Source organism: Montipora capricornis, chromosome 2 (assembly GCF_036669925.1).
Source record: "Montipora capricornis isolate CH-2021 chromosome 2, ASM3666992v2, whole genome shotgun sequence".
Classification (NCBI taxonomy): domain Eukaryota; kingdom Metazoa; phylum Cnidaria; class Anthozoa; order Scleractinia; family Acroporidae; genus Montipora; species Montipora capricornis.
The window spans coordinates 60,121,897-60,133,990 of record NC_090884.1 but is presented as its reverse complement, the minus strand read 5'-3'; the positions used below and the strand labels follow the sequence as shown (position 1 = coordinate 60,133,990).

Below are 12,094 nucleotides of genomic sequence, written 5' to 3'. Positions count from 1 at the left end.
TCGTATCACATGGGCACGATTCGTACGAATCGACAACTCGGAGAAGGGTTTCTTGGCCTACAGCGTGTTGCACATATTTGACGTCCCCCTAATGAGGTGCATTTCTCCATTCCACAATGGGTCGTGTCACATGGGCACGAATCGTTCGAATCAAACGAATCGACGATTCGGAGAAGGGTTTCTTAACCTACAGCTTGTTAGAAATATTCTAAGTCCCCCTAATGAGATGCATTTCTCCATTCGACAACGGGTCGTATCACATGGGCACGATTCGTACGAATCGACAGCAACTGCACAGCTTTTTTACAACTCGCATCTATTCAGGAGTATTGGACAACCCTCATGAGCGGGCTGGAAAACTGGCTGCAATCCGGCGGGAAAACTGGCTGCTGGCTGGAAGCTTTTCAATTAAGTTAATTGTCCTTGTGCCAGGAGGCACGCAAGGCCCGGACATCTTCCCTCCACTGCCGGCGGTTGTTTGCTGCCTGCCTCGCTCCTACCCACGTGCTCCATCCTTGTCTGTCTCTCTCCTTCTCTACAGTGCGACGTCAGGTAGTTTTGGGTCTGCCTCTGCTTCTCTTCCCCTCTGGCTTCCATCCAAGGGCAACAGCACAGTCGCTATTTGCCTCTTTTCTCAGGACATGCCCATTCCAGCACCATCTCCTCCTTCTCACCTCGTAACTGACTGGGTCTGCTCCTGCCATCTCCAGCACTTCCTTGTTTGGAACATGCTGCTGCCATCTGATGATTCTTTTCCTCTCCCTTTGTCATCTTCCATGTTTCACAACCACTGAAGCACTGAAAGCAGTAACGTCTTGAAAAGCGTTGCCTTTGTCTTTCTACTGATGTTTCTTGCGCGCCAGATTTTAATGAGCCTGTTGAAGCTTGCATACACCAGTGCTGTCCTCTTCTTGATATCCAGTGCTGCTTCTCCGTCCTTAGTCACTTGCGCCCCTAGGTAGGTGAAACTGTCCGCTTCCTCCACTATGCTCTCTCTCACTTTCAGTCCCTCGTTATTCCAGCTGTTAACCTTCATCCACTTGCACTTCTGTGGGTTCATCTTCAAGCCTACCCTGCCTGCATTCTCCTCTAGCCTGGCTGTTTTTTCCTGCACGTGGTCTGCCCTTGATGTTAGTAGAAACAGGTCGTCTGCATAGTCAATGCCCTCCAGCAGCATTGTAAAGTCCCATCTGATACCTGTTCTCTGTCCGTGCACCGTCTTCCTCATCACCCAGTCAATGACCAGGAGAAACAAAAATCCCGAACATCCAACATCCCTGTTTCACGTCGGTGACAACCGGGAATCTCTCCGTTATTTCTCCTTCATTAATCACTGCGCATGTGAATGCGTCATACGGCGCCTTCACCAATCCTTTCAACTTGTCTGGAATCTCATATACTTTCATGATTCTCCACAGGCTGTCTCTGTTCACCGAGTCGAACGCCTTCTCGAAGTCGACAAAATGAAAGTACATAGTCGCATTCCATTCGTCCACTAGTTCCAAAATGTTATATAGGATGAAGATTGGCTCGAATGTGCCTCTCTTTGATCTAAATCTTTCCTGCTCTTTCCTCAGCCTGGGTCCACACCATCTTGTAGTCTGCAATAGGTACCACTGTCACTCCTCTCCAGTTTCCACATTGCTGTAGATTCCCTTTCTTCGGTATCTTACGTATCAGGCCCTGTTTCCAGGTGCTTTCTGTATCAACCTTCATCAGTTCTGCTGTTATCTGGTCGATTCCTGGTGCCTTCCCATTCTTGAGAGTTTGCACCACCCTTTTAATTTCCTTCTCTGTTGGTGGTTCCGTATCGATATCCAGCTCCCCCTCCCCCACTTCTTCATCTGTCGGTGGGTTTGGTGGTGCCTCCCTATTCAAGACTCCCTCAAAGTGCTCCTTCCATCTTGCCTGCATTTCCGCCTTACTCTTGAGAAGTCTTCCCTCGTTGTAGGTAACTGCCGCTGTCTTCCTCGGCGCCCTACCACTCAGCTGTCTGGTGCTACCTGGGCCTTCTCTATCATCCACTTCCTCTTGTCCTCTTTCATGCTTCTCTTCACCTGCTTATCCTTGTGCCTGTACTGCTCCCTGATCTTGTTCCGTATCCTCTCTGACTTAGTACTGTCCAGGTTGGTCTTGATTTCCTTCCTTTCGTCCATCACCTTCCACGTTTGCTGACTGATCCCGGAGTACCCAGAGAAAACCTCTCGGTGCAGAGTAGAGAACCAACAAACTAAACCCACATATGACGCGGAATCGAGGAATCGAACCTGAGCCTCATTGGTGGGAGGCGAGTTCTCTCACCACTGCGCCATCCCTGCACCCCATCCATGTTGGCATACTTGCTGCGTTTCAGTCGAATCTTAATTCTGACGAGGTAGTGATCGCTGTTGGCATCGGCCCCCCCTCTGCACTCTAGTGTCGAAGACTGCAGATTTCAACTGTCTACTGATCAAAAGATGGTCAATCTGATTCTTCACTCTCCCATTTGCCGAGACCCATGTTGCCTTGTGAATATCTTTGTGTTGATACAATGTTCCTGTGATGACCAAGCCATTTCCCACCGAAAAATCACATAGCCTCTCTCCGACTCTCCATTGTCATTCTTGTCTTCCATCCCATGTTTCCCTATTCCACTCTCGTATCCCTCGCTGTCTCCTCCCACCTTAGCGTCAAAATCACCCATCACTACCACAATATCGTTTCTATTGCATCTGTCTATCGCCTGCTGCAGTTCTTCACAGAAGTGGTCTTTCTTTTCTTCCTCCCTCTCGTGTGGCGCATAGACCTGGATCACTAACAGCCTCCTGAAGTGGGAGTAAAATCTAGCTGTAGTGATCCGTTCGCTCCCGGGGTCCACTCCATGAGGGCTCTCTCTGCTCGCTTGCTCATCATAATGGCAACACCACCTTCGTGCACCTTTTCATCACCAGCATACAACACTGTCTGTCCTGATGTTATCCTCTGTCTCCCGGCTCCTTTCTATCTACACTCACTAATCCCCAATATGTCCACTTTGTATCCCTCCATCTCTCTAGCCACCTGCACTGTTGCCTCTCCCCTGTACAAGCTCCATACACAGAGAAGTCAATGTCCAATCACAAGAGTGTCTTTAGGCGTGACGATGGAGTTAGTCGGACGATGGGCTTCTCGCAGGGTTTGGCCCATCAAAGTCATTCTGCCATTGCTGGCCCCCACGCCGCCGCCTTAATCATAGCTTTTCAATTAGAATGCTTAGAATGCATTTGGTACAAATAATAAACATTCTTTTCTAACTGCTTAACCTACCATATTAAATGCTTTATTTTTTTCTTTACATAGGAAAAGAGAATGTCATACCAGTTGTAATGGGAGGAGCAAACTACACCAAACTTGCCATTCCTGGTTCTTATATCAACGTATTGGATTTCAACACAGTGAAAGATCTCGCAGATTATCTGCACTTCCTCGATAAGAACAACATTGCTTACAATGAGTATTTTAAATGGCGGCAAAAATATCAGAGAATCTCGCTTATTAAATTTTGCTCAATCTGCGAAGTCTTAAGTTCGGAAACACCAAAAGGTCACAGGGATCTCACGGAATTCTGGGAAACACAAGCAAAATGCGATGAGAAGGAACAACTGCTGATGAACATGTTCAAGTAAATTTCCTAAATATTGTTTTTACAATTTTACGGCTTCCATTAACTTCGGTTGAATCTATAAGGTACATTACCTGATGTGACTGTGGAAGGGAGATTTTACAAATACTTGTTTTTTTTTTTATGAAAACTTAAGTTTTCAACTAGCCTTTCTTTAGTAGATCGAAAAGGACAGTCTAAGACAAAGCTGTTGAGAAAATCTAGCTTCAAACCCTGTCTACGTGCAAACAATAATCAGCTAAGTTTCAAAGCATCCCTCCCATCCCTACCCCCTGGTAGCTTTTCAAATTGACCATTGAATAATGGGGTGGGGGAGGGGGAAGTTAAGGCATATTGGTGACCATGCATACTGAAGAAGTTTTTTTTTCCCAAGTAGTTTTTTCCAAGATTGTAGAACAGGAAAGCTGTCTAAAGGGTCTGAGAAATGCAGTATGGTAAGATGCTTCTGCCATGAATCATTGTTAAATGTGGTGCTTTAATTCGGTGCTGTTGTCGAGTTGACATAGGATTACGTCACTCCCAGTGTGAGTGTCGATAATAATAATAATAATAATAATAATAATAATAAGAAGAAGAAGAAGAAGAAGAAGAAGAAGAAGAAGAAGAAGAAGAAGAAGAAGATGACCAGTGCAATGTCATCTATAAAATTCCATGCGCATCTTGCCCCTGGAGCTACATTGGCGAAACTAAAAGATCCTTTAGGCGAAAAGAACACATGAGGAACTTAAAGCATTGCGCTAAAGGCTCAAATGTCGCGAAACCCGCGTGGACTTTCAGTCATGTTATTGACGTCAACAACTCTAAGATCATTGACAAAGCGAACAACCGGAGTAGAAAGACATTGGAGTCTTGGCACACAAACTGTTGGGGCAGACAATAATTCGTGCCCGCTCCGAAGACAATATTACATTCTCTTAAAGAAACACTAATTTTCTTAGCATTTTGTACATTGTTTCTAGCACATGCTTTTATGTTTTCATTTATTCGAATTTTCCGTTATATTTACATTTCTTTCTTTTTTATTCTTCTCACGTTTTTATCCGTTGAAGACAGCAGTTCAGTCTGTGGAAAGCTCATAGTCTTTATAAAACTTTTTACCAGAGAACGCTTATACTTATTTCTTATCATGAATCCTGGTAACGGATCTTCAATATTTTTAAATAATAATAATGATAATGATAATAATAATAATAATAATAATAATAATAATAACTAGTACTAGCTATCGCTAAGTGCCAACGAAACAGTCAATATAATACTTAGTTTGCAGATTTGTATCAGAGTTCCAAAACACCCAACAATAGTTGCAATTTTTTTATTCGAAAGTACTGCAACTGAACTTATCTAGTTAACAATAATACAATAATATAAATTGCACACTTTGTATCTCCAACAACAATGTAAATGTCAACGTGTTTTGCAATAATATGGAAAGTATTGCTGTAATTTCTGAACGGCCGTAGTTTTAACAGGAATATACAATAATTTAGTTAAATAAAATCAGTGCCATGCAAAAAAATCGCCAAAGCGTTTTCAGACTTTTAAGTGTGGAACATGTAACGGGGAATCAAACTCTCTCTCACATGAATGTTATTTCACTTGTAGATTTTTTATTTTGGAAGTACAAGTCAAATTGACCGTTTAACTGTGTACTTTGCAGGCAACATATTTTCTCTGAAAATTAAATTGTTCACGACTCAATGGTTACAAAACGAAAAGCAAACCGCTCTACTCGTGGGATAAAATCCGAAATTGGGCTCATCCTCGGTGTAAAAACCTGTGAAACTCGCAGATGACGTAACACAAAGGAAAACAAAAGAGCCAAAAATATATCAAACAATAACGTAACCCTACCACGAGCTAACAACACAAAGAAAAATTTTCACAGGTTTTTACACCAAGGTAAACCCCGAAATTGACAACAGCGGCCGATAAGAATACGTACACCGGTTTAGTTTTGAGCTCTTTCACTCAATATAGAACACGATGGTTCGAAAATAAATATTAAAGAACACTCAAAGCAAGTGTACACAACACAATGGTCAGGGAAATGGGAAAAAAAATGTGTTTTCACTGACCTCCGAACACAAGATCATCAACATAGTTGCGCACATCATGCAAATTTGTCCAATGACAACACACATCAAAACACGCGCTTTCATTGGTCCCTACTATAATCCCCAGGGAACCTTAAATTACACTACGTAGCCTTACATTACACTTTTCATAGCACAATCAAGAATTTTTCTGCCTGCTGCACTACTTCGCGCGGCATTAAGCTGGCCACCACGCAAGCTTCGCGTCTTCGCTTGGCTTGCTCGTTGGCAATGATATGGTGTTATACTTGTGCAAGCTAGAGACTCTTCTGAGAGAATCATAAAACAGTGAAGGAATATTGGAGTACGCATGTACTCAGTTTAACAGTGCTATCAAATTTTAGAAAATCGAGGAGTTTATAGAAAACTTGCGATGACTCTCTACTATCAGCAAAAAAACATGCAACGAATGCATTTATTTTGAAAAGAACACAACTTGTTTAAATTTGATGGGTACGTATTTCCCCACACTACAACTGCATAGTTTAAATAAGGGTATATCAGTGTATCCTAAAGTTGCTTGAGAACATGTATACTCACATAGTGTCTTAATTTATGCATGATCCAAATGTTTTTAGATAAGTTGTTTTTAACACGAGTAATTTGATCTTTCCAATTCAAGTGTTGGTCTATATAAACACCAAGGTACTTAAGGCAATTCCCTTGAAATTGTTCTATTATCAAACTTTTTTGGAAACTTGGCATAATTAACATTCATGCATGATATGAACATTAAAAAAATGCAATAAAAAAATGGGGTCACCGTGCTTGTTTACGCGTCAGCAGGCTCTTAAAATGGGGTATTTTTACTGTTTTTGCGTTAAAAATTCAAATCAACTTCATACAGAATTAAGTCTTAGTTACTTCAACGACACAAAATTTTATTTTGAAAATAAAGCTTCTTTTATTTACATAAGCAGTAATGCTTCGTTTACGCCGACTTTGATTACCTGGTTGTGGGAATAGTGCACTTTTTGGGACAGTTGCGTGGTTAGCTTGAACTCCTCGCCTTGGGTAAAATACACCCAGTATGGAACTGTTTTCCAAAAAATTATGTTCTACTATCAAACTTTTTTTCTTCTTCGGATATGTTCTTTATAAGACTGTTCTTAGCAAATACCGGAAAAAAAAAATCGGGGGTCACCGTGCTCGTTTGAGAGAAAAGGAGCATTTATTTCGCTTTCGGGTTTATTAGTTTGAGCGAAATCTCTTACGTTTTGTATGCGCACGTGCTCATGGCCGTGCGCTAATGACACGAAAATCATGCGGAGTAGGGATGCGCAATGCAATACTAAGGAGTAACCTTAATACAAGCCTTATGCTCAAAATTTAAAATATTCATAGGAGTAACCTTTTTGCGTGGTCTAGGTTATTAACATAAAGTTAGTTTTTTTCATGTTAACAGATGATTTATGAATCAACAATAATTAAGAACTCTTACTAGTCATTTCACAGTTCACAACTGATTCGAAATCATTTATGTCATCTGAAGTATAGAAAATGTTACCATCGTCAGCAAAGAGGCGAAAGGACAATTTGTTAGATGAATTGGCAATGTCATTGATATAAATTAAAAATAATAAGGGGCCTAAGGTAGACCCTTGTGGTACACCACAAGTCATCTCTAATCAACTTGACTTTTCATTTCCAATTTGAACAAATTGCTTGCGATCTTGGAGATAACTTGCAAACCAATCATGTGGCCTACCACGGATACCATATTTACAGAATTTATCTAACAGTATTTGATGATTTACAGTGTCAAATGCTTTTGAGAAATCTAGGAACAGGCCACAGGATACAAAATTGCTGTCAATAGAGGCCTTCAGGTTATCAGTGATCTCCATAATCGCTTGCTCAGTAGAGTGATTTTTTTTAAGCTAAACTGATACTTAAATAATACATCATGCTTATCAAGATATTTTTAAAATTAGCTGATCATAAATTACTCGCTCCAAGGCCTTACTGAAGGGGGATAGTGTAGCTATTGGCCGCAAATTACTTGGATCAGACAAAGTTCCACATTTAAAAACAGGAGTTACTTTAGACACTTCAAATACATCAGGCACTATGCCTGTAGAGACGTCTGACTTGTTAAATATATATGCAAATGGCTTGGAGAGGGTCTTAGAAGCTAATCTAACCAGTTTATTTGGAATATCCAATGATGATTAACACAAAACCGTTAGCATACGTTTTCGCGTGAAAGGACACATTTTTTCAACTTAACAGGTCACCATAGCAACACTATAACCTCTCAGAAACTTTAGCTTCAAGTGATAATAACTAAAAAGTAATCTACGTGACCCCCATGTTTTATTGCTGGAAAGTCATGAGTGGGTTGAGATCCAACTTTTTGCAAAGTTTGTAAAGCTAAAGGTGGCTCTGAATCCGATCCAATTCTTTTTTTTTTGGAAAAAGTTGGATCTGGACACACTTTTAACTTTTAACTAACACACACTCGCCCACTTGCCAGATTTCCAACTGTAGTCAGAGATTTCGGTTCAGGAAATTTCTTTTTTTCATCCCTCACTAAAGCGCGCAAGATCTGGAAGTGAAACTAAATGTTGGTAATGGACAGGTCATATGTAAATTAAATAAATTTGTGATATCTATGTTTTGTGTTTCCCACTAGGTTCAGCTTTCGCATTTGCAATCATAAATGACAACTATGCCAAATTTGATTTTCATCTAATACTGCAAGAATACATGTAGCTGTACAAATACAAGTTAAGTTTTAGTTTGGTAATAATAGCAAAAAAATGGCTGATATCCGGGCAAGGACACTTTCATTTAAGTACAACTAAATAACTACAGTCTTATAATGTATACCTTTATGAAACTGAATTTGTACCCATTTTTAAGGAGATGACTATTCTAGAATACTGTTCATCATGTACTCTTCATCTCCATGCATGATCAGTTCCATTTTACCTGGTCCACCGATGGAAAGTTTCAACCTCGTTTCCAGGGTCTTTCTTCTCTGCCTCCTTTGTCGTTGACACAACATGATCTCTCCTCTAAGTTAAGGATAATCGTTAATTCGTAATTTGCTTTGAATTTACTGTAATCGTTAATATAGGACACTGTGTCCCCGGACTTGTAGCAGAGAAAATAAGAGAATTAAAAATCATATCCGTGGATTGGATTTGAACCCGGAGTTTCCACTCTTTAGGAACCGCTTCTTTCTACTTCATCACTGAAGATCAAGACACCGCCAAATTGAAAAGAACCCACTTATTTAAGTCTCCCATAGAAGATCCCTGCTAAAAAAGTAATTATGCCTAACCTAGATTAATGATTTGATCCTAAGCTTTGATTTTAAAATGTTTAGCTTTATCCTGAAGTTTGGAAACCGAACCTTTGCACTGTTTAATCTTGTTTCTTGCCGAGTAATATCACAGACAGCATTAGTGTATACTAACACAGTGAATAGCGTTGAACGCACGCGCTGATTGGCTACTCAAACTCCGGATATCCTTTGCTATCCACCTCCGAGCAATTCGCGGGGAATTAAAATATTGGCCCGGAGCAGCCGGTGTTGTGGTGGTCAAGTGCTTAGGTGACGAGTTCAAGTCCTATGTCCATACACTTGGGTTGTCTTTTAAAAAATCTATGACTATTTCCCATAATCCATGTCAAGCTTTCAGTCTTCTAAATTAACGATAATATTACATTCTGAGCAAATTACGAATTAACGACAATCGTTAATTCAAGTTTGAGAATGGGTTGCGTTGACGACAATGGAAGCAGAGAAGAGTGACCCTGGGAACGAAGTTGGGAAAGTTTCTGTGGTGAAAAATATTAAATTAAAATTTAAAATTTGGTTTGTTGTCCTGGACGAGCGGGCAGGAAAACTGGCTGCTGGTGTGAAGCTTTTCAATTAAGTTAATTCTGCGTGTGCACACAGGGCCCGAACATCTTCCTTCCACTGGTAGCGGTTGTTTGCCACCTGCCTTGCTTCTACTTATGTGCTCCATCCTTGTCTGTCTCTCTCCTTCTCTACAGTGCGACGCCAGGTAGTTTTGGGTCTGCCTCTGCTTCTCTTCCCCTCTGGCTTCCATCCAAGGGCAACAGCACAGTCGCTAATTGCCTCGTGTCTCAGGACATGTCCAATCCAGCACCATCTCCTCCTTCTCACCGGGTCATTGATTGGTTCTGCTCCTGCCATCTCCAGCACTTCCTTGTTTGGAACATGCTGATGCCATCTGATGCGGAAGATTCTTCTAAGGCACTTGGTCTGGAAGATATTAAGTTTCTTTTCCTCTCCCTTTGTCATCTTCCATGTTTCACAGCCATAGAGAAGCACTGAAAGCACTAACGTCTTGAAAAGCGTAGCCTTTGTCTTTCTACTGATGTTTCTTGCGCTCCAGATATCAATGAGCCTGTTGAGGCTTGCATACGCCAGTGCTGCCTTCTTCTTGATGTCCAATGTTGCTCCTCCGTCCTTAGTCACTTGCGCCTTCAGGTAGGTGAAACTGTCCACTTCCTCCACCATGCTCTCTCTCACTCTCAGTCCCTCGTTATTCCGGCTGTTGACCTTATCCACTTGCACTTCTGTGGGTTTAGCTTCAAGCCTACGCTGCCTGCGTTTTCCTCTAGCCTGGCTGTTTTTTTCCTGCATGTGGTCTGCCCTTGATGTTAGTAGAAGCAGGTTGTCTGCGTAGTCAATGTCCTCCAGCAGCATTGTAAAGTCCCATCTGATACCTGTTCTCTGTCCGTCCACCGTCTTCCTCATCACCCAGTCAATGACCATGAGAAACAAAAATCCCGACATGCAACATTCCTGCTTCACGCCGGTGACCACCGGGAATCTCTCCGTTATTTCTCCTTCATCAATCACTGCGCATGTGAATCCGTCATACAGCGCCTTCACCAATCCTATGAACTTGTCTGGAATCCCATATGCTTTCATGATTCTCCACAGACTGTCTCTGTGCACCGAGTTGAACTCCTTCTCGAAGTCGACAAAATGAAAGTACATAGTTGCATTCCATTCGTCCACGTGTTTCAAGATGTTGCGTAGGATGAAGATCTGCTCGACTGTGCTTCTCCCTGATCTAAATCCTGCCTGCTCTTTCCTCAGCCTGTGGCCCACACCATCTTGTATTCTGCTAATCAGAATCTTTCCGATCACCTTGCTAGCAATAGATAGCAGTGTCACTCCTCTCCAGTCTCCACATTGCTGTAGATTCCCTTTCTTCGGTATCTTACATATCAGGCCCTGTTTCCACTGCTCCGGCACTTTCTCTTCCCGCCAAATCAGGTCAAAGAGGTGCCCGAGTTCCACACAGGTGCTTTATGTATCAACCTTCAACAGTTCTGCTGTTATCTGGTCGATTCTTGGTGCCTTCCCATTCTTGAGAGTTTGCACCACCCTTTTAATTTCCTTCTCTGTTGGTGGTTCCGTATCGATGTCCAGCTCCCCCTCCCCCACTTCTTCATCTGTCGGTGAGTTTGGTGGTGCCTCCCTATTCAAGACTCCCTCAAAGTGCTCCTTCCATCTTGCCTGCCTTTTCTCCTTACTCTTGAGAAGTCTTCCCTCGTTGTTGGTAACTGCCGCTGTCTTCCTCGGCCCCCTGCCGCTCAACTGGCTGGTGATGTCGTACAACTCCTTAGCTCTCCCGTTCTCTGCTGCTGTCTGTGCTACCTGGGCCTTCTCTGTCATCCATTTCCTCTTGTCCTCTCTCTTCTCCCTGTACTGCTCCCTGATCTTGTTCCGTATCCTCTCTGACTTAGTACTGTCCAGCTTGGTCTTGATTTCCTTCGTCTCGTCCATTACCTTCCAGGTTTGCTGACTGATCCAGACTTTTCTCTTTCCTTTTTGGAACCCAAGGACCTCCTCCGCTGACTCCACGAATACCTTCCTCAGTTCCTCCCACAACTCCTCTACCTCTTCTTTTTCCTCTCCTCTGTTCTCCTCTAACCTACGCCCCACTGCCTCACAGTACATGCGTTTTGTGTGTTTATCCTTCAGCTTGTTCGTGTTGAACCAGGGCTTGAACTTTTCCATGTTGGCGTACTTGCTGAGTTTCAGCCGAATCCTAGTCCTGACGAGGTAGTGATCGCTGTTGACATTGGCCCCCCTCTGCACTCTAGTGTCGAGGACTGCAGATTTCAACCGCCTACTGATCAAAAGATGGTCAATCCGATTCTTCACGCTGCCATTTGCCGAGACCCATGTTGCCTCGTAAATATCTTTGTGTTGAAACAATGTTCCTGTGATGACCAGGCCATTTGCCACAGAAAAATCACACAGCCTCTCTCCGTTGTCATTCTTGTGTCCCATCCCATGTCTCCCAATGCAACTCTCTTATCCCTTGTTGTCTCCTCCCACCTGAGCGTCAAAGTCATCCAT

At 42.4% G+C, this 12,094-nt stretch overlaps 1 protein-coding gene and 2 pseudogenes across 1 annotated transcript in view; 1 reads left to right on the top strand and 2 right to left on the bottom strand.

Moving 5' to 3' along the window:
• LOC138029558 (glycoprotein 3-alpha-L-fucosyltransferase A-like) overlaps positions 1 to 5,159 on the top strand; it is a 28,222-nt gene extending 23,063 nt beyond the window's left edge. Inside the window, exon 2 of the mRNA XM_068877274.1 lies at positions 3,319 to 5,159. Coding sequence (XP_068733375.1) covers positions 3,319 to 3,644 — 326 coding nt within the window. The 3' untranslated portion in view covers positions 3,645 to 5,159. The remainder of the gene's footprint in view (positions 1 to 3,318) is intronic.
• LOC138029416 (craniofacial development protein 2-like) lies at positions 414 to 3,212 on the bottom strand (annotated as a pseudogene).
• Positions 5,160 to 11,035: 5,876 nt separating the features above from the next.
• Positions 11,036 to 12,094, bottom strand: LOC138037586 (uncharacterized protein PF3D7_1120000-like; annotated as a pseudogene).